Genomic DNA, 21,620 nt, shown 5'->3' with positions numbered 1-21,620 from the left:
TGACAAGCCTCTTACCTGAGTAGGTCTGCAGCGAGGGTCAGCAGGAACCAGGAAGACTTCCATAACTCGATCTTTCTTCAAGGGCAGCGGGAGAGTTAGGTAACAAAATGGGTCAAAGGTCACAGAAACCTTGGCACATTCTGGGCAAACCAGAGTAGATTTGAAGAGACCGTGGAATATATCCACAATGACAGAGTCATTCCTCAACCGATGATTCTCCCAGGCTTCCTTTGCGACCACCTGAAGGAAAAGAGAAGGGATAACTAGGACATTCTCAATACCCCTTATTCAGTCCTTTAACTCCCGCATCTAACATGATTCACAGAAAAATCTGAAATGAAGCCCTGGCCAATGTGGCTCAGCTGTTTGGAGCACCGTTCAGTGCACCAAAAGGTCGAGGGTTCACTCCCAGTCAGGGCACATGCAGGAGGCAACCGATTGATGTTTCTCTCTCACATCCATGTTTCTGTTTCTCTCTCTCTCTCTCTCTCCTTTCCTCTCTAGAATCAATGAAAAAAATATCCTCAGTTAAGAATTTAAGAAAAAAAATCTGAGATGGACCATGAGGCAGTCTGTAGAGCCAAGAACTTGGTCCAGGCCAGCTGGGGCTAGGACTGCTCTTAGCAGACCATACTCATACCACATGCCAGCTCCATGCCTGATCACACACTTTAAGTGCTGATAGAATTAAGAAGCAAGGCATCTATCTGTCTGTCCTTTGATGGGAGACATATGCACTGAGAGTGCTGTGAGCACATGGACCCGGCCAGGGAAAAGCCTGCCTCTCCGAAGTCCCTCCAGTGAGGTTTCAACTTATAGCTCAGCTAACCATGATTTTTTCCTTTAAGATATAAATGCTACTTTAAAGTATTCAGATTGATCATCCCACTGGGAGAGGGTAACTTATATACTAAATTCCCTTTTCACAGTTCAGAAAATCAAGGTAAAAGGTATAAGTGCTCCAGTATATTAATAAAAACTACTTTATCTATCTCAGATAGATTTTAATGAGAGCAGTAATAATCTCAAGAGCCCATACCACAGGCACTACAGCTTACAGGGTGCACAGGCTCTGCAACGCCAATGAAATTATACCAAACCGACATCAACGTGAAGAAGCCACAAGGTGGCAGCAGGAGCAACCTGAGCTGGCCCTTTCTGACTGGGAATGCACCTCTCCACCAGAACCCCCAGTCCCATCACCAACAGCAAGAGGCAACCAGCTCTGGCACCAATACTCAGAAGAACAACAAGCTGTCCCCGCAACTCTCACTAGGAGGCAATGTCTGGGGAATACTATTTGTTCAAAAGTCCTCATGACATACCTCATCTGGCCGCCCATTGGCATCCTTCAGCTCCAGGTAGGGCTTCTTCTTCACGCGGTTCAGATCTTCGTGCAACCCGTCTAGAAGGAAGGCTAACAGCTCCTGAGAGTCTTGTTGCTGGTAGCCAGAAAACTGAGGGGCAAAACGTCCCACTTGGGTCTACAACGAAAGCAACCGCATCAGAAGGCATGAGAAGATACACAGAACCAGTGAAGTCAGATGGGAAACTGTCATCAAAACAGTTTTGCAGTCAGCTGGGCCAGTAAGGGAGAACATCTGATAGAATACCCCATTAATTCCTCAAGGGCTGAGGAATGGAGGGCAGTTCTCACAAGAGAGGGCTCAGGTCAGAAAGCCAGGATAACAAGGGAACTGGAACCTGGCCACTACCCTAAAAGAAGAGCAAAGGGTGGCACCCCGAGCAGCCATACCTCCTAAGTACTGATACGACTGCCTCTCCAACTTCCTTCTTTGGTTCAGTCTCCGTAAGAACTTTACAAATGATACCTGCATAAGCCAGAGGAATCTTCCCATACATACCAGCCCCGCTAGCCCTACATAAATAAGCGTGTGCCTTGCATTGATCTATACCGGTGGTCCTCAGAGTGTGCTCCCCAGACAGTGGGATCAGCCTCACCTGGGAGCATCTTATAAATGCACGTTCTCAGGCCCCACCCCAGACCTGAGGAATCATATTCTGGTATGCTGAACGTTGGAGAGCCACTGCTCTACCCCTGTGCTAATAGCAGAAGAGCCACCAACCACGCGTCATTTAGGTTTAATTAAAATTAAATACAATTAAAAATTCAGTTCCTTGTTTATCCTAGCCACATTTCAAGTGGCTAGTGGCTACTAGTGGAGATGTCCATCACTGAGGAAGTGCCATACTACCCCTAACACCTTCAATACTGTCTTCTAATTGCTTACATTAACATCGGCCTAATGTGTTGTTACCCAATTCTCATCTCTTTACGACTCAGTATGTGAATAGTCACTTAATTACATTTCCCAGGAATTAACGTGACCATGGGGATGAAAAGGATTAGTTTTCAAGTTCAATGAACCATCTAAGATTTTAATTTTCTCACTGAACTAAAAGTGCTATTCTTTTTTCCTCCTTGAATCAAGAATATGCTATTCTTTATCTACCATATGCTTCACGAAGGCTGCTCGAACCCGTGGTACAGGCAAAAAAGGATTTCTCAGATTTCAAGATGAAGGCAGGGCACTTCCCTGCCAGCAGGGAAAGGGGCCAACAAAACGGCCATGTGAAGTCGCTCCAAGAGCCCACTGCAGTTGGCCCGTCTCCTCCCCAATCTTCCTTCACTGCCCCTCGCATCACCTTCCAAAAATGTCAACCCAACTCCTGATTTAGGGGCCCACCTCAAACCACTGGGGGTACAGGTTCCAGGCTCACAGAACCTGGGAGTAGCCTCCAGGTGATACTGGAAATTAAACTGAATTTTTATTGTCTAGCTTAAGCTGTTGGCAATTTAAAGGTTGGTGCAACAGGATACAGCATTCTGAGCAACCAGCTTACAAATGACTTCTCAAGTATCCCCAGTCCAGAGGCTGGGGCTGAGGTCACTTGAGATAAGTGTGTGCTAAATGGCTGACCAACAGAAAAGGAGCTGATCATGTGGTGTTTTTAGTCTCAGGTTCCATCTTAATCCCAAAATTCGAGTAAAGGAATGCCTCATTACAACATGAAACTAGTCAGGGGAAAAGTATATACATCAACCTACCTTGAACATACGAGGTGCCACCTGAGCGTCTCTTCCAGACCACATCTGTTTAATGAGTTCTGCGTAGGCCTCTGCAATTTCGCCCTTCATCCCCAGAGGATTGTCTCTGTTGATTTCGGCCTCATACTCATCTTGGAGGAAGTAGTCTGTGAGTGGCGCAGTGTTGCTCAAGCACTGAAAGAGAGTATGATGGGAGCTTACACCCCTTCTGGAGAGCACATAAACAGACAAAGCTGGTTCTAAAGAGCCAACAAGGTCAACACCAACAAAATGAAGTTCTCAGCAATTCTCTGAAAGGCTTACACAGTGAGGCACAGACTCCCAGAAGGCCAAGCTGATGGACAACCTGGCAGCTCACACTCACTATCTAAGAACTGTCTCTGAAACAAGCTACCTGAGGGCAAAAGCTGAGCACTCGAGTGTTTGACACACAGTAATCTGCTGTTCAATGAGAGATAATTTTTAAGATAATTTTTTTTTGTTGGGACTGGGACATTCCACTGTTTCATGAGAAAACAAAATATAAATAAGCTGAAGGCAAAATGTTTTACTAGAACTGAAACATTATGGGAGGAAAAATCTGGATAAAGACAGTAGAAAAAACAATAACTAACATCATTATAGATGTGGACACAATAAAGCCATCCAGAATAAGAATTTTCTTTGTTGTAAGGCTTTAATTCCCGAATCGATTTCTTTAACAAATACAGGACTATGCATATTTTCTATTTCTTCCTGTTTAAGTTTGATAAATTGTGCTTTTTCAAAGCAACTTGTCTAAAATTTGTCATCTAAATTTTTCTAATTTAATGGTATAAAGTTGTTCTAGTATCCTCTAATCATCTTTTTCATGTCTGTAATGATATTCCATTTTCATTCCTGGCATTAGTCATTTATATTTTCTCTCTTCCTGACCAGTTTCCCTAGGAGTTTATCAATTTCATTTGTGTTTTTCCCCCAAAGAATCAAATATAGCTGTACTGTAAATCCGCTTTGTATTTCATTATTTTCTATTCTTATCTTCCTCTTTTCTTAGCATCATGAAACAGAAACTTAAATCACGGAATTTACTTTTCTTTTTTTCCAAATGTTTACATCTAGAGTCACAGGCGTCCTCATTACTACTACCCTTATCAACAGCTGAGGATACAAAGAGTTGAGAAAACCTCCCCATGAAAAGACAAACCTTGTCTCTTTAGTATTAGGCTTATTCCTACTTCATCACAGACAAAAATAATTCCCAAACCCAAGAGTTTAACAAATCTTTTTATCCTTTCCCTTATATTACTAGAAACATAAAAGTTAAACAATAAGTCTTGTGAGACAAAAATCATGTCTGATTTGCTCACAACTGACTGGCCATGTACAGCAAAGAATGTGACCTTGTCCAAAGGGAACGTCTGGCTTTTGCCCTTGGCTTCTGGAAAGTACTCTGTTGATGATTAGCAGGCCACTCTTACCCAAACCTCAAGAACTGTGAAGAGACAGTGTTCCTGACATTGTAGCTCTCCCCTTTACCTGCAAAGCAGAGTTCATGAAGCAGGTGTTCCCCAGGTTTCCAAGTCCACAAAGCCCAGGTTGTACGTGTGACGATGGGGACTCCTGACAATTATACGAAGCAGAGAAGCCAGATCCACTGGAAAACACAACCCATATCACCAATAAAAGAGAGTGCTGCGCATATGCCCTCAGGATGCCTTTTAGGGCTCTCCAGGGCCTCTAGAATTCTTATCTGGTAATAACCCCATGATACAAGTTCTCTCTACTCCCCTCCACAACCCTCCAGCCACCCCCATCCCACCCCTGCCATTAATTTGACAGATAGTAGGTAGTTAGCACATCCTTAAGAAGAGAAACGCTATTTGATTTCTCCACTTTCAGGCTGTGGCAAATACTAATTTTATATTCCTCCAGAAGGCCAACTGCCAGGTGACTTCAGGGAAGACCACTGTGGTTACGAAGACCAAGAGCTTGCACCTACCACTACCTCCAGGCCACACTCAGTCTTGAGTGTCCTCTCCCACCCTGTCTATGCTGTGGCAGGTGCTCCTGAAATGCTTGGAGAAAGGATCACAGCCACCCAGAGGGGAAACAGGCAGGGTCTCCCACAATGAGGCATCCCCTCATAGCCACTCTTCCATAAGGCAGCCCTTCGCTTGACAGTGACCCCCATGACCACCAGTGACTTAGGCTGCGGGGAAAAGACCAGCAGGTAGGAGGACAAGCAACGGAAGTCAGTACTAGGAGGCACACTGCACTGTGGGTAAGAAACGAAGTGAGAAGCCACATGCAGCGTGTTCCAGTAGGAACCCTAAACCCCTAGCTTAGTGCAGCAGTGAAGGAGCTCGGAAAGGACTCAGAGGGAAGGGAAGCAAAGTGAAAGGGCCTGCTCTTACCCCCTGCTGACACCGGAACTGTGCATCCCAGAGGTGTTAGTGCTATCACCATTTGCAATGGGAGAGGCAGACACTGAGGAATAGGGACTTGCTGATGATTTTGGAGGAGAGGTAGTAAAATTTCTGCTAGGCGCAGTGCTTGATCTGGGAAAGAGAAGCAGAAACAATGCTACTGACTTTTAGCAAAAAGCAAGCCCTATTTAAGGCCTTAGGTCTCTTCTCAAGAAGTAAATGTTCTCCATATTCAGTTATTTAAATCGCAAAAAGCCAATTTTCCTGCTACCTTCCAGATGAATTTTATTTAAGTGAGAGTCAAGAAAATAATTGGTCTTCCTGTTTCCTTCAGCCGCATGGTCATATACTGAATCTTTCAGTAGGATAAACCACAAAGTTGATCTTCAGGGTATCCAGTTCGATTTATAAATCATAAGCTTCCCTGAGTTTTAAGACTTACCAGGGAAAGATACAGAAAAATGGCAACAGAGATGAATTACCCCAAAAATACTTGTCTCTACTCAAACAGCTGGCTCTAAGCACACTAGAACAGGAAAATGGCAATTTGCTTTCACTATGCTATTCTAGGGGAAGTGGTTTCCTCAATTTACCAAATGTGAGAAGCCTCTCTCTTTCAGACTCGTTTCAATATTTTCCACAGTATCTTATTTTAGATTTATTCCTAATTTCAGATTAATTAATTCAAGGAGTAATTGTCCCGAATCTTCAACTTTATCAATTTCCTACTAAAATCCGTATAAGAACATGCAGAAGGAAGTAAGTCGTTCTGCACTATTTCAAATATGTATGACTGTGATTCTCCTTCTAGATTTGGGTTATTTTTAGAAGACAGAAACTGATGAGAACATGCTGTCACAGCACAATGCCAACCTCATGGGTTCTGATGTCAGCCGGGGTTCCTGTGAGAAGAAAGGGGAATGTGGCAGCAGAGACAGGGAGTGATCCTACCTGTACCCACGTCAGCAGTACACAGATGGCAGGAAACCACCTGGGGGCCTAAAAAGAACTGAGTTCTGCTCCACACTCTGAGGTCCCAGTGAGGGAGAGGGAAAGGGAGCTCCCAGCCTCTCACTTTCCCGTAGGGAAACCCCCCTTTTCTAATCCTGACAACCACCTGCTTCACAGCGCCTTATCCTCATGCTGCAAAGGCGTCCAAGAGCTCAGCTCGTTAAGTGAGACCCATCAGGGCCAAGGGCGCTCTCTGCCACTACACAGGTGACTTAAGCACCCATTTGAAGCTTGTCCCGTGGGGTGCAGGTATCCCGTCTCACCCTCAGTCTCCTATGCTAGCAGGAAAGTCACTACTCAAGGCTGGTCTGATGTGGCAGACTCAGGTATCTCGGGTGTGAAAACAGGTACCACAGTATAGTGGAATTCAAATTCTGACGTGTGGTTTAACACTCCTCTTTTCAATAATTATTCACTGATAACTTATTCTATTCCTTTGAACTTTTTTTTTTTTTTAATTTTAGAGAGGGAGGAAGGGCCGGGGGGGGAGAGAAACATTGACATGAGACAGATACATTGATCAGTGGCCTCTCCAACTGGGGATCAAACCCACAACCTAGGTAAGTGCCCTGACCTGGAATCGAACCCATGACCTTCCAGTGCACAGGATGACGCTCCAACCAACTGAGCCATACCAGCCAGGGCTATTACCTTGAACTTCAAAGGGCAAAAATCTTTTCTTTATAAACTATTACACATATCCAAGACCTGTCAATTTCCTAGATAACATTTCTGGTTGAAATGAACTTGACATTTGTTTAAAACATTCTAGAAAATATTGTCAAGTGATTTTCAGAACAAATTCAGTCGAAAGAAACCCAGTAATGAGTACATAAGGGTATTGTTTTATATGCTTGAAAATTTACATGGTACAAAGTTTTGTTTTGTTTTAACTGCACCAGTGACAGACAAATCAAAAGCAAGACCGGTGTGCAGAAAAGTGACTTGTATCTAGGAAACGCCGGGGCATAGTCATTTGTCATCAGGCAGCTTCAGAGTACATACTGGGGGCACTGAATACTGGGGTGCAGGCATTAGTGAGAGACACCTGACTCAGAAGTATAATACTAGGTGAGGCAAGACCTCGCTCTCAACCATGAGTCTTCTGCCACAAACACTCTGAAAAACACAGGCTACCCCTCCAAAAGACAATCCCTGAGATATGTCCTGCTCCTAGGCATGTTAGATCAGTCTCAATTACATTTCGAGCATGCCCTGAGCCCACACTGGAGGCCCAGTAACACACCTAGGTCTGCACTCCTTGATCTGTTGCACTCTGCTTGCTTCTCAGATGTTTTCCTGGCTGCGGACTGCTCTGAGGATGAGCCTGCACTTGAGCACTGACCTCAAGTATCCAGAGCCCAGCATGTGGCATTATCGCTGCCTTCACAACATCCTAAGCCGTGACCTCCCCACACCAACACCATTTGCCCTCATCTGCGTGCACTTGCATCTCTTCTTCAGGAACACTGGCCTCTTCCACCTCTGAGCAAGCAGCCTTTTATTTTTTATTTAAATATGTTTTTATTGACTTTAGAGAGAGAGGAAGGGAGAGGGAGAGGGATAGAAACATCATAGATGAGAGAAAAATCACAGCCTGGCTGCCTCCTACACGCTCCCCACTGGGGATAAAGCCTGCAACCTGGGCATGTGTCCTGACTGGGAATCCAACTGTGACCTCCTGGTTTCATGGGTCAGCACTCAACCACTGAGCCACAATGGCAGGCACAGCCAGCCACTTCTGCTCCCTCAGACCAGAATCCAACCCTTCTGTCTCCCCAGGGGCTCCCACAGTTTTCCAACATTTTCTTTTGGTTGGGTGGCATTTCCAGTTCCAAGAAGAGAATTAGTAGCCTGGGCTAGTGAATTTGCTTCCTATTGCTGTCACAAATCTCCACAAGCTTAGTGGATTAAAATAAGACAAACTGATTATCTTACAGCTTTGGAGGTCAGAAGTCCGAAATGATTCTCAATGAGCTAAAATCAAAGTGTGGGCAGAGTTGTGTTCATTTGTGGGGGCTTTTGGGACCTCCAGAGGCTGCCCACATTCCCTGGCTCATGACCAGTGGGGTCTTTCTCACATTTCATCATGTGACTCTGCTTCCGTCCCATCTCCTTGTCTTTTTTTAATTTAAAAAAATTTTCCATTACTGCTGACATTCAATATTATGTCAGTTTCATCCCTCTTTTATTTATAAGAACCCTTGTGATTAAAAAGGGTCGTAGATACTCCAGAATGATCTCCCCATCTCAAGATCCTTAATCATATCTGCAAAGTCCCTTTTGCCATGTAACCTAACATACTCATAGGTTCTGGAGATTAGGACATGACACTGGGGGGGCATTAGAAAGTCTTCCACAGCCATTCTGTCATCTTTCCAGGATCTGGTTTCTAAACTGGAGTCTATGACTAGGCTTCGGGGTGTCTGTAAAACCCTTGAGACTACTGGCAAAATGTTGTGTCTTCTTGCATGTTTCTTAAAAGAGAGTTTATAGTTTTCATGATTCTCAAAGGAGCTATGAACCCATCACTATGAAAGAGTTACTGTCCAAGGCCTGACTGAGAGAAGGGAGCAAAGACCACCGTTGTCCCCATAGCTATCAGAACATAGATACCATTTCCCCATCTTACATCATAAGAAAAACTCATCACTTCTTTCTGTTCCCTTCTCAGGACATGCACAATTCCACAGTCCAGGTGGTCTCCCGAGATAGAGGTACCTGGAGTCCCTTGACAAAAACGCCACCTCTTGGCAGAGCAGCATTCCCAGGTCCCCGCCCTTTCTTTTCCCTTTCTCACTCTCAACGAGGAGAGGCTCCTGCCTTGCTCACACACCCTCACGGCTGTCCCTTAGACGCTGCCCAGATGCTGCCCAGCGAAGGCCAGTGTCCTCCACCAGGACCACAGGCTCTGGATATGAAATCAACTTCATTTTTTCATCTGATTAAGAAATACTTTTCTTAGCATAAGTAACTGCCTGAGAAAAGTGTCTATTACACCCGTGTGCCCAGGCACAAGGGAGGAAAAGTTCACTTACTTTGACTGCAAGGTCTGCCTCGGCCACGTACCATCTTCATTTTGGGGCTCAATGACTAGCACCTGAGTGAAAAGGAGAAGCATGTGAGGAATGTGCACAACAGCTCCCTTCTGACATGCTCAGAACCAGAGCTATCTGGCCACACACCCTGGGCGGAGCTGCCTGTTGGGGCATGCCTGGGCCTTCCTACCTGACCCTGGTAGAGCCCAGCATCCTGGACAGTGTTGTCCAACTTGCTCAACTGCTCGTAGGTGTTGCTCATGTACTTGTTCCACAGCCGTGTTTCACGCTCCGCGGGGATGTTGAACAGCTTCCGCATCTCCTTCTCAATGGTCGCTGGGGATAGGCAAAAACCTCACTCAGGGCTTTCTCATCAGTCAAGGAAGACTAAAGACAGCCCTGGCAAGCTAATGCCCACCCTCCTTCCTTTTCAGACGGTCACAGGCGGCTTTGGATCAAAAGTTCTGACTGACCTCAGGCCAAACACCTTCCATGGGCATCCTCTCACCTCACATGCCCGGAAGCTTTCCCTATACTTCTCGGCTAATGATGTGAGTCCCATTTATAGCATAGAGCAACACAGAAAAACGAGAAAACTTATCTTTGGAGTTCAGCCAGATCTGGTTTGAAATCCTGGCTCTGCCACTTTCTCACTGAGATCTTTGAATAAGTTACTTTAAGCTTTCTGAATCCATATTTCTTAATCTTTAGCACCAGATGTCAGATGGGCAGGGACTATGCCTGGTATTCTACAGAACATGATTCCTAGGCTTAGCTGGACACAAGAATGCCCTGGGGAGCAGGCTCTCAGGACAGGTAACCACGACCAAAGATTATCTGGTAATAAGTCTGAAGAGGGCACCCCAGCTTCCCTCCCGACAATGCTCTGCACTCTCAACTGGATACCCAGAAGCCCAGCCCTGCTACTCACCGATGGTGTCTGCCTTGCTAAAGTGGCAACTCAGCACGTTGGTAGGGTCGCTGTTCTCACAGAGCTTCAGTTCTAGTAAGTAGACCTCCACCTTGCAGTGCTTGACAAACAGGCCATGCTCTACCACCTGCGAAAGAGGCAGGGGTGAAGGAGCAGCGGCCCACACCTGGGCAGTCCTGGAAGCAACATGGCTCAGGAGTGTCAAAAGGCAGAGTCCACATGACAATCACTTTCCTTAAGTGATCAGGGGACCAAAAACACAGATTTTTAAAGCCACTGGCACCTGTCCTAGGCGTTTAAAAACCCTTTTCCACTCATTAGGACCAACCAAGAGCACCACGATAGAACCAAAGGTGACAATGTCATCGTGCAACAAGTCACTGTTCATCTCTAAGTGGGGATCAACGATGCTTCCCTTATATCACGTAACTCTGCTGAATTAGAGCACTAGAGACTATGGTTAAAACCCTTGGAGGAACACTCGCCACATGGCAGCACCATGGGCATTAGGGGAATTCTGCAGGAAGTTGGCATGCCCCTAAACTTCTGATTCCTCACCCCTTTCAGGGTCCCAGGTTTCAAGCTAAAGAAAAAGAAGGTAGTCTGGCCCTGAAAGTGACTCTTAGAAGCATGGCTTCAGGACTATGGCTCTTTCCTACTCTGCTAGGAAGGGGAACAACACACCAGGCAGAGAGAGAAATTCACCCAATGCCTCCTTATCAGGAGGCATGCAGGCTCCTGTGATTTCCCCTCTGGAAGGACAAGCAAGCAACTGTGGGAGTCAGGATGGTAGTCCTCTTCTGAGTCCTGCCTACCAGAGGGATTAACAATCTGGTTCTATCCCAGGGCCTGCCTTCCTTCAAGAGGCTATTCCTCTCTGGGCTATAAAAACCTGCTTTTTGAGAAACTCAACAGTGTGGCCAAAGACTCATGGGCACAGGGGAAAAGCAGTATCAGCAAGGCTGTGAGATAAAAAGCAGCACGTTACTGTATGCCCACATGACCCCAAGTGAACTTTCTCTCATACAGCACGTCCTCTCGCAGCACCGCTGAACACAGCCCATGCCACTGGGCAGCTTTGATGTTCGAAGGCCACTCACTATAACACCCTGGGTGAGCAGCCTCACTCACCAACCACTCACAACCACAATTCCCTAAAGAGAACTAAAAAAAAGCCCTCAAACACCTCCATTCATTCACTTAGGTACATCCAGTACCGCAGAAATCAGCAGCAGTCAAGACACCAGCAGCAGGTGTGAGCATTCACATACTCACTTTTCTGACGATGGGCTGCTGGCCTTCCACACAGCCATACCAGTTTAGCAACTTATTCCAGGCCTCAGTTGGCACCAGTACATAGTCCAATTCATCAATTAAATGTTCTTTCAAGGTCTGACTCTCAGGATCTGAAAAAGGAAAACAGCTTATAACTCACTGCTCTTCTCCCCAGAAATGTTTGTTTTATGTGATTCTTATGTCCTCTTCAGACACCAGAAAAATATTTATAAGTACCAAATTACAAGTATTTATAAGGACAGCACCAAATTAATTCTCTCTAAAATCAATTAAAAAAAATTTTTTATTTTAAAATAAAAGGGAATTCTGACACATGCTACAATATGGATGAACCTTGAGAACATTATGCCAAATGAAATAGGCCAGTCACAGAAAGACAAATGCAGTATGATTCAGAGAAAGTACAGTGGTTGCCAGGGGCTGGGGGTAGAGGAGATACGGAGTTATTGCTTAGTGGCTGCAGTTTCAGTTTTGCAACAGCCTCCCTCCAAATTGATACCTAAACTCCCAACTTTTCTCTGATTTGTAAGTTAGAATCGTATAAAAGGTCAAAGTTATTCACTTACTGTCTTATTCAGAGAGATACACCTTCTTCATTTCTCACATTAAGCACTGTGCAGGTCTGGCCACCCACACTGCCAAAAAGCAGCCAGAAACCTTTAAAATGGGAAAGGAACCCTGGCTGAGTACCTCAGTTGGTTGGAGTGTCATCGTGCTGCTGATAAACCCAGGCTTTTGGGTTCGATCCCTGGTCAGGGCACATACAGGAATCAACTAATGGATGGGTGGAATAGTCAACTGATGTTTCTCGCTCTCCTTTCCCCTCTCTCAAATTAATTTTTTTTTTTTTAATGGAAAAGGAACGAATAGCTTTCAGCATCATCAATCCCAAGTACAACAGTTCTACAGGGCTCTTTCCCCTCTGTGAGGCTCAGTGACAATTTTCTCAAACACATCATTCTTATGACACTATAGTTCAAACGTAGGAGAAACTTAACTGGAATTTTCAATGCAGTTCACTATTTTCATTTAAAACTGGGTGAGCCCAGCTGGTATAGCTCAGGGGTTGAACACTGACCTACAACCCAGGAGACTGTGGTTTGATTCCAGGTCAGGGCACATGCCCGGGTTGCGAGCTGGATTCCCAGTATAGGGCGTGCAGGAAGCAGCCGATCAATGACTCTCTCATCATTGATGTTTCTTTTTTATTATTATTATTATTTATTATTATTTTTAAAATATATCTTTATTGATTTCAGAGAGAGGAAAGGTGAGGGAGAGAGACAGAAACATCAACGATGAGAGAGTCATTAATGGGCCACCTCCTGCATGCTCCCAACTGGGGATGGAGCCCGCAACCCGGGCAGGTGCCCTGACCGGGAATCAAACCCCGACCGCCTGGATCCTAGGTCAACACTCAACCGCTGAGACACACCCGGCAGGGCATCACTGATGTTTCTATCTCTCTCCCCCTCTCCCTTCCTCTCTCTGAAATCAAAAGGCACTAAAAAAAAAAAACCTGTTAAAACTATATCAGTATGAGGGTATCATGCTGAAAACCACACGGATTTGAAATGAGGATTTAGCCTCTGCAAACGTCAACAGAGAGGCAAATAAAGAAGATGGATGAGAACACAGGTTGGTCTCAGCAGAAGGCCTCCATCTGAGGTACAGCAGGAGCACAGGTGGAAATGAGAGGGGCGCTCTGCAAACACCACCAGCAAGGATATGCTCTGCCCTCAACTTCCCACACACTTCAAAGAGCCCCTTCCAAGCCACTCCCACGACCATAGATGGAAAGCAGCCAGACTGGGACTGGCAAGTGACTGAGAGCCTGGGAATTAAGGGGAGTTACCCTCATTCGACAGAGATAGGTCATTCCTGAACTGTCAATGTCCCCAAGTTTGAACGGAACGTACTTCTCACTTCCCAAGTACACAGCAAATGTTTCAAGACAAAGCCAGGTGACATCAAATTAAGGGACCATGAAAAGAAAGCTTGCCCTTAGCTGAAGGTCATGCAACATGACTTCCCAGAGCCCCTCCAGCTCTAGGATTCTCATCGCTATTCCTATTAAAAGCTTTAAGAATTATCCTTTAACCCTGGCCAGGTAGGTCAGTTGGTTAGAGCGCCATCCCGACGCACCAAAGTTGCGGGTTCAATCCCCAGTCAGGGCACATACACGAAGCAACCAATGAGTGCATAAATAAATGGAACAACAAAATGATGCTTCTCTACATATACATACACACACAACACACAGACACAATCAATAAAAATTTAAAAATAAAAGTGTATGACATTGCTTATTATGTAATTTAGACTCCCCTCAACAAGGTATAAGCTGAAGCATCATTTTTAAAAGCACCCAGGTTAATGTTAGGTACTTGGACCAAGCCTCATGCATTGTCTGCCTTCCTGCTGCCCTGATTTTGGACACAGGAGACAGATCGCTTCTCTCCTGCTCACAAGGGAGCCTAAAGCCAGGCCAAACAAAGCCGAGGAAAGGATGATGGTCATCTCTGCTCATACACAGGTGCAAGCTAAGCTCAGGCGTGTCATACACCACTTTTTCAATTACTTCTTCCTTTGGGAGCTGATTGTGATCATAAATCAACTGACCTTCCACCTCTCCTCATACCACTTCTATGACAAACAGCCATCACAGAAATGCCTGATGAATATCAACAGGTCTACAATTTGTTCCACGGTTAAGGTAACAAAGAAAATTCTGGTTCTCCAATTTCAGACTCTGGATGCAATTTTAAAATGATATCCTATCCCTTTCCATTCCAGATACACTAATGTAAAATCTCTAGCAGGCCTGCCCTGCGTGCTCAGTTGGTTGAGCATCACCCATGCCACAGGAGGTCACTGGTTCCATTTCTGGTCTGGGCACATGCTAGAGTTACAGGCTGGATCTCCAGGAGGGGGTGTACAGGAGGCAGTGGGTCAGTGTTTCTCATTGATGTTTCTATCTCTCTCCCTCTCCCTTCCTCTCACTAAAATCAATAAAAAGATATTAAAAATAATAATAATTTTAAACCTCTAGCAGAACTAGTTTGCAAAAAAAGAGAGAAATTTTAAACACTAGAAGTGTTCTTGTTACAAGCAGTTAATTTAGGAAGAAAGCAGCTTAACTTCTCCCTGAGGATCTGCAAACACCTACACTATAGACACAAATAGAAGGCACTTGTTTCTATCCCCTCAGGGAGAAAGTCAGGTTCACATTGTCTGTGTCACCCCAGACCACTGCCCAGGTAGACATTTCAGTCAGAAAAACAACAGGAGCAGGCCCCCATCCTTCTTCCCTCGCAGGTGTGCATCTCCTAAACCCTAAGGGTCCCCACACGACCTGCAACCAGGGGAGCAATGGGAAGTTGTAGGTAGTTCATCCTAGGCTAACCGCCTGATCCTGTCTCCAAGGACCCCTTTTCTCTGACTTCCCAGTGAGCCGAAGCAGCCCTGCCAAGGCTCTCCTGTTGCTTCTTCTATCTAAAGCACTTCCTTGTTTCACTGTCCCCAGCTTTAATAAATGTACTCTCAAAATCAAAAAGAAAGAGAAAGATAGAAAAGAAAAGCAACAGGATACTGCACCTGAAAAGAGTCCGGAGTTATCTATCGGGCCGGGAAACAGGTTGTGTTCACCCACACTGTACATATCCCAGCTGTCGAAGCCCACATATTTCTTCCACTGTTTGAACCACCGGCTGTCAATAAGATACCTAGAGACAGACAAAAAATTACCATATCAGAAAAGCTGAGGTTGTAAGTTTCTGCAGCTGCTCCCTTAATTTTTTTTATGGTCTTTCAATCCTGGGGAACAAGCAATCCCCACTAAAACATACACTCTCAAGCAGGAGCAGGGCCAGGCCCCACATGGGACAGAGAACCAACAGATACTTCTGAAAGTATCCATTAAGTGAAATGATTGTTGAAAGAAAAAATGAGAGGAAGGAAATGATTGGCTTTAAAATGCAAATTTAAAGGAAGTATTTCTATGGCTAAAATCTTGTTTGCTAATGACCAAGTCACTAATTTCATAATGATCTTTATAGAAGTCCTTGTCCAGGCAGACAATTTGGTTACACTGCTTTGCTTGACATGAATAGTATTAAACTAATTTTCTTTCTGGAAATGGGTAATAACATCACACACTTCAGTAGTCCTTTGAAGACCAAACAAGATATCCCATACACATGTATGTATATATGTAAACATATACTTACATACATATATACCCACGTAATAGTGTCTAGGTACATTTACCTTGCCAAAAAGCAAGTTGATCTTGTTATATTTTAGAAGTATCACTATGCTATTTTACAGTTAAGACAAAAGGAGGGGGGAAACCTCTGTGGTTAAACACAGCATAACACACTGGTGAGTCCTTCAAATTTTATAACCTACAAACTTCAGAGAACGGGCAGCTTCCCAGAGGCCACAAGGATCCATATATACATCCAAATCTCTAAAATGCTCTTTTCCATCCAAGTGTTGCATGTGATTTTAGTCTCTCTCAAACTTCCTCTGCTTCTGCTGAGTATTCTTCATATATCATCATCCCTATGCAGGATAACTTCTAAAAGTGCCTCTGCTGCCCTAGGTGGTGTGCCTCAGTTGGTTGGAGAGCCGTCCTGTACACCAAAACGTGGCAGGTTTGATTCTCAGTCAGGGCATATACCCAGGTTGCCCAGTTGGGGCAAGTGCAGGAGGCAGGGGATTGATGTTTCTCTCTCTTTCAAATCAATAACAACAATAAAAAATTTAAAGTGCCTCTGCTTGCCCTGCCTTTCACAGCTTGGCTAACTGGAGAACACTGTAAAATCCTTTGTGAATTCCTCCTAATCCCAATGTCTCTCTTTCCTACTCAATTCCTCTGTCACTATAAGAGGCATTATCAACACCACCGTGGTTTCTTAAAGAGGGACGCCTGATCATATTCAATGAAAGCCAAGCCCCAGTTGTCTACTTCCACACAATACCACCCAGGAATCTTTTCACTAGTGGAAGTATCGTTCCTTCTACTAAACAACTTATTAATAAATCTCTTGCCTCAGATTTGCTCTTCTAAATGTCAGACTTTCCATCTTTTTATCCAGGCTCTAAAATGGGGCTGCCACAATTATCTCTGACACTTGCTACTAAAATAATCTGGACCTCGCAAACATTTGTTCAGCTTCTGACCTTGACATCTGTTCTGCAGTTTACAAGTTAGAAAGTATCTACTTCTGATCTTCGCCTCAACCCACTGGGGCGGAGGGGGGAACACTTTTAATAGGAAAGACCGGTCTGTGAGGTGTGGACGCCTTCACCCAAGGTCACTCAGCGAGTCCTCGCAAGTAAAGGGCTCTCCCCATCCTGAAGGTCCGCGTGAGCACTCCCCTTTTCCCCCACCCTGCAGCCCTTTCCCCCGCTGGGTCCGCCCCCTGGGGCTTCGATGAGCCCGCACCGGACGATGTTTAGCTCAGCCCACGCTTTCCTCAGAAATGATCTCAGGGTCCCACTCCGGAGGGGCCGGTGTCAGGCCACTCTCCTCAGGACCACTAACATCGCCCCCGCCAGGCCCCTACTCAAGCCGAGAAACAGGGGCCTGGCCTGAGCGCCAGAGCCCCGGCCCCCAACCCTACGCGGCGGAAAGGAAGACCCGGCGCTCACCACTGTGCCCCTCGTTGGAGCGTGGTCCTCATTAAGGCGCCAAGTTCGGATTTCTGGGTCTCCGCATCTGGTCGCTCACGGCAGCCCCCGCCTTCCGCCATCTCGTCCGCGGCCCCGGCCTAGCTGACCCGGATATCCGCCTCACGCACAGCGTGCTGTAGGCCGCGCCCCCACACGCAGGCACGCACGCACGCCTGCGCGCACGCACCCAAGCCCCCCTGGCGCCGCGGCCCAGAGCGCCGCCCGCCTCTGCTTTCCGCCCCGCCCCCAGCGCCTTCCTCTCCAACGGTTGCTGGGTGGCGCCGGGAGGGGGCCGGAAGAGGAGGCAGACGGCGGGGGAGGAGTGGCCACTTCCTCCCGCCCTGCAGTCCGCACCGCAGGGTGTAGGTCACTCCTCTCTGGCCAGCCCTGCGGTCTCAAGCAGTCAGACTGCAGGTCCTATGACCCCTCGACTGGAGGACGGCATTGAGAGGATGTGGTGCCGGTGGGCCCGCGAGTGGACCCGGGCAGCCGGCGCCCCGCACCCCACAGCCCGTCCTTGGAGTGTTGCGGTCCGCTGGCCTCCATGCGCTAGAGGCTGCCCAAGGACGCAGTTTTGGAATAGTCATGTGGTGCTGACACTTTCCGGGCGGTATTCGTGACTGAGTAGTTGAGGCCTCTAAACTCTAAGATTCTGGGGGCAGGTCGGAGATGTGGGCCTTTCCGGGACCGGCCTCCTGTGCGAGCCCCTCTCACCAGCCCGGAGGGCCTGCGCCTCAGGTCCACGTCCGGCCTGTTAGGGCGGAGTGCAGCCGGAAGCCCCGCGAGTCCTCCACACTGAGCCGGCCGCTCCCTCTGTCGGAGCGGGGAGCGGCCACAGAGAGGCGGGAGCGGCGGGGCAGGAAGGAGAAGGCCAGGTGTGTCCTCCCCCTTAGGTGCCCAGGCTGCTGAATTTGCTGCAACAAGTACAGTGTCCTGAACACGATGTTTTCCGCTCGAACCCGCACCCAAAAAACACAGCCCTCCTCCTGGAGGGGATGTAAGCCCAGAGGAAAGACGGTTGGCCAGGTGGTGGGCCGACATGCGTCTCCATCCACTTGTCTAGCAGTTCCTGTCCTCAGAGAAAAATATGATGAATTAGACCCAGTACCTGCCCTTATGCACTCCAATAGCAGAAAAGAGATCTACAAATAACCTCCAGCCGCCAAGCAGTGAGTGGGAAGCGCCATTAAAGGGGATGAACCAAAGACTGCAGACGCGGAGCCATGAAAGGCAGCTTTTGACTTGAGTAGCATTTGAGGGCGGCCTTGAAGAAAGCCTAGAAATGATGGTGCATGGACAGGAGGGGAGACCAGAGCTGGTGTCAGGATTTCTGGACTAAGCAGGGCCAGGATCCAGCTACTCGAGATTGAGTAGTCGAGGCCTACTTTTCCATGGAAAGAGCCTGCGACCTAAAGCTTTCTGAAGCTACATGACCTGCCTGAAATGGCCACAGACAGTGTAGGAGGTTTTGGAGCAGAGACGAAATGGTTGAGGGTGCTTTACACCCACCACCCACGGTGGTGCAGCTCCAGAGACCCATTAGGAGCCTTTCCCTGAAGAGGTGGTTGTGAGGTAGGAGAGGAGAAAGGTGAGCCCTGTTCGGTGTTGGGGGTGGAGGAGGGAGAGCTGGCCTGGCGAAGGTGTGTGGTCGGTCATTTGAACAGATTTACTGTTTTTATGTTGGGTTATGACGAAGTTGAAATTAATTTATACTCCTTGGGACATCCATCATGTACCGTCTGGTAGCCGAGGCCTCTTGGCAGTTGGCAGATAGCAGGGGAAAGTAAATTGTGGAATTAAAACTGTTGTCAATAACCACTTAGCAATTAATCCCGTGCTGGTAAGAGTTACCACTGATGATAGTTCTGCATCTGGAGAGCCAGCCTGGACAGCCCGAGTGGTGCAAGTTCTTTGAAATTGTGAAAGTTCGTGGTGAAAGTTCCTTGAAATTGTTGAAAATGTTATCAAATGAGAAACTACCTTTAGTCCTGTTGTTTATGAAAAAACAAAAGTTGGGTGACAGAGATTGCTTCAGAACCTACACTAAAGGGTATGTGCTTCCCTCTTCTTTTTTTTAGCAGTTTCTCCTGTACCCTTTGTGGCTTAGGTCAGAGTCTTAAGGAAGTAGGACAAGTCCTCAGTACCACTAGAAAGGAGAGCAAAACCTAATGATAAAAATGAAAACTTTGGGGAGTCTTTTTAAACCCGGATCTCTTCAGTGCTATTAAATTGCTGTAAAAATGGTGCACTGATTATGGGTATTTCCTAAAATTTCTATTAAGCTACACAGTGCCAGTAGTTAAAATTCAAGGAATAAAGTGAAACATCATAGTCAGAAGATCATCATCATTTCCAAAGTTTTAACTTTTTAAGTGAGTTTGATGAAAATGCTAAAAACTGAGAAGTAGCCTGGCCAGCATGGCTCAGCAGTTGAGCATCCAGGAGATCGAAGTTTGATTCCCCGTCAGGGCATATGCCCGGGTTTTGGGCTCAACCCCCAGCAAGGGGTGTGCAGGAGGCAGCCGATCAATCACTTTTTCTCATCACTGATGTTTCTCTGTCTCTCCTTCTCCCTCTCCCTCCCTTCCTCTCTCTGAAATCAATTAAAAACACCACCACTGAGAATTTAACAATAAGCATCTGTGGGTGTGCCAGCCATTGCGGGAGTGACCCATAGATTTGGGAGGAAACAAGTTGAGTGATTCAGCTCAGGATACACCCTGGCCCCAGGGCTGTGTTCTCCTTTGGGCCATTTGCTGGGGAGTGATGTAGGCCTAGTAGGGACCAAACCCCAGAACTTAACAACTCGTTGCCATGGGAACCCAGGCCACAAAAACAGGAAGGGAGCTGGAGGGAAGAGGCCTGGCTGATTGGTCACAAACTGCTTGATCTTGGTCTGTGATGATCTGTTTGAGGGTTTGTAAGGTCTGGGTGTGAGAACTTTAAGCTTTATTTGGTTCCAAGTCATAAAGTTCTCATCTTGGCTGGTACGATGGCATGCTCTACACCTAACTGGCGACGGCCCTCCCAACTCACCCCAGGCCCACAGTCACAGAGCACATGTGGCAGTGTTCACAAATACTGGGCACCTTTCGATTAAGAAACATCAATGATGAGAGTCATTGATTGGCTGCCTCCTGCACGCCCCCGCAACCCTGGCATGTGCCCTGACAGGGAATCGAACCTCCATCTCCTGGATCCTAGGTCGATGCTCAATCACTGAGCCACGCCTAGCTGGGCACCCATGCTTTCTTAACATGTCCAAGGGACTGTAAGAAAGTTAAAAGCTCTAGAAATACATTTTAGAAAAATTAAAGGTCTTACGAGTGACATTGTTACCTCTGTGATAAAAGGGCTAGGTTACTGGGGAAGGTGGCAAAGGCAAAAATCTGAAAGATTCTCAAGGAGGAAGTCAGATTCCATCCTCAGTTATGCCACTGTCGATGGGCAGCCTGATTGGACAGGGAAGGTATGGCACCCGGGGCCCAGGTGTGGCCATTGTCTTCTCTTTCTCATCCAGTTCTATTACCATCAATGTCTTAACCATAAACAAGTATTTAGATGTTAATTGTGTGTGTTGTTTGCCCTTTGCACAGAGTAATTCTCAGTAAACATTTCTTGGATGAATGAATAAAAGAATTATCCAGATACTAGTCATTTTTTTTATTTGACTAATCTTATTAAGTGCTCACAGTCCTTACCCTTCAGGGGTTCACAGCCAGTGTGGCTGGGGAAGAAGATGTTTTCACATGTAATGATATTGTCCTGTGTTGTGTGATAAAAGTGCCACAGGAACATGGAGGATGATGCTGCAGACACATCTCTGGGAAGGAAACTTAAGCAACTGGTGTAGGGAGCAAAGGCATGGGAAGGGTGCTGCGGTGGGGTTTCTGTCTGCAGGGTGAGTGATGGGCAGGCTGTTGTGCCCAGCTCAGCACACAGTTATGTCATGTCGGTCTCAGTGCTCTTGCATGCAACTAACAGAATAGCCAATAGCAAGTGGCCTACCTAGCTGATTTTTTAAAAAATACATTTTTATTGATTTTAGAGAGAGGAAGAGAGAGAGAGAGACCTTGATGAGCGAGAACCATCGATCAGTTGCCTCCTACACATTCCCTGCGGGATTGAGGCTGTGTCCTGATTGAGAATTGAACCCATGACCTCTGGGTGCATGGGACAACGCTCAA

General features: G+C 46.5%; 1 protein-coding gene across 2 annotated transcripts in view; it reads right to left on the bottom strand.

Annotated features, from left to right (window-relative positions):
* Positions 1 to 17,518, bottom strand: part of USP4 (ubiquitin specific peptidase 4) — a 29,558-nt gene extending 12,040 nt beyond the window's left edge. The window contains exons 1-11 of one of the 2 annotated variants that reach the window (XM_016202867.2): positions 17,413 to 17,518; positions 15,352 to 15,479; positions 11,734 to 11,864; positions 10,459 to 10,585; positions 9,718 to 9,863; positions 9,528 to 9,589; positions 5,467 to 5,610; positions 4,589 to 4,706; positions 3,071 to 3,244; positions 1,326 to 1,484; positions 16 to 240 (exon numbers count right to left, since the gene is read on the bottom strand). In XM_016202867.2, the coding sequence (XP_016058353.2) occupies positions 16 to 240; positions 1,326 to 1,484; positions 3,071 to 3,244; positions 4,589 to 4,706; positions 5,467 to 5,610; positions 9,528 to 9,589; positions 9,718 to 9,863; positions 10,459 to 10,585; positions 11,734 to 11,864; positions 15,352 to 15,479; positions 17,413 to 17,513 (1,515 nt within the window). In that variant the 5' untranslated portion in view covers positions 17,514 to 17,518. The remainder of the gene's footprint in view (positions 1 to 15; positions 241 to 1,325; positions 1,485 to 3,070; positions 3,245 to 4,588; positions 4,707 to 5,466; positions 5,611 to 9,527; positions 9,590 to 9,717; positions 9,864 to 10,458; positions 10,586 to 11,733; positions 11,865 to 15,351; positions 15,480 to 17,412) is intronic. The other variant, XM_016202868.2, reaches the window with a different exon arrangement.
* Between the last annotated feature and the right edge of the window lie 4,102 nt (positions 17,519 to 21,620).

Source organism: Miniopterus natalensis, chromosome 15, assembly GCF_054644295.1.
Source record: "Miniopterus natalensis isolate mMinNat1 chromosome 15, mMinNat1.hap1, whole genome shotgun sequence".
NCBI lineage: Eukaryota > Metazoa > Chordata > Mammalia > Chiroptera > Miniopteridae > Miniopterus > Miniopterus natalensis.
This window is presented reverse-complemented; position numbering and strand designations above follow the sequence as displayed.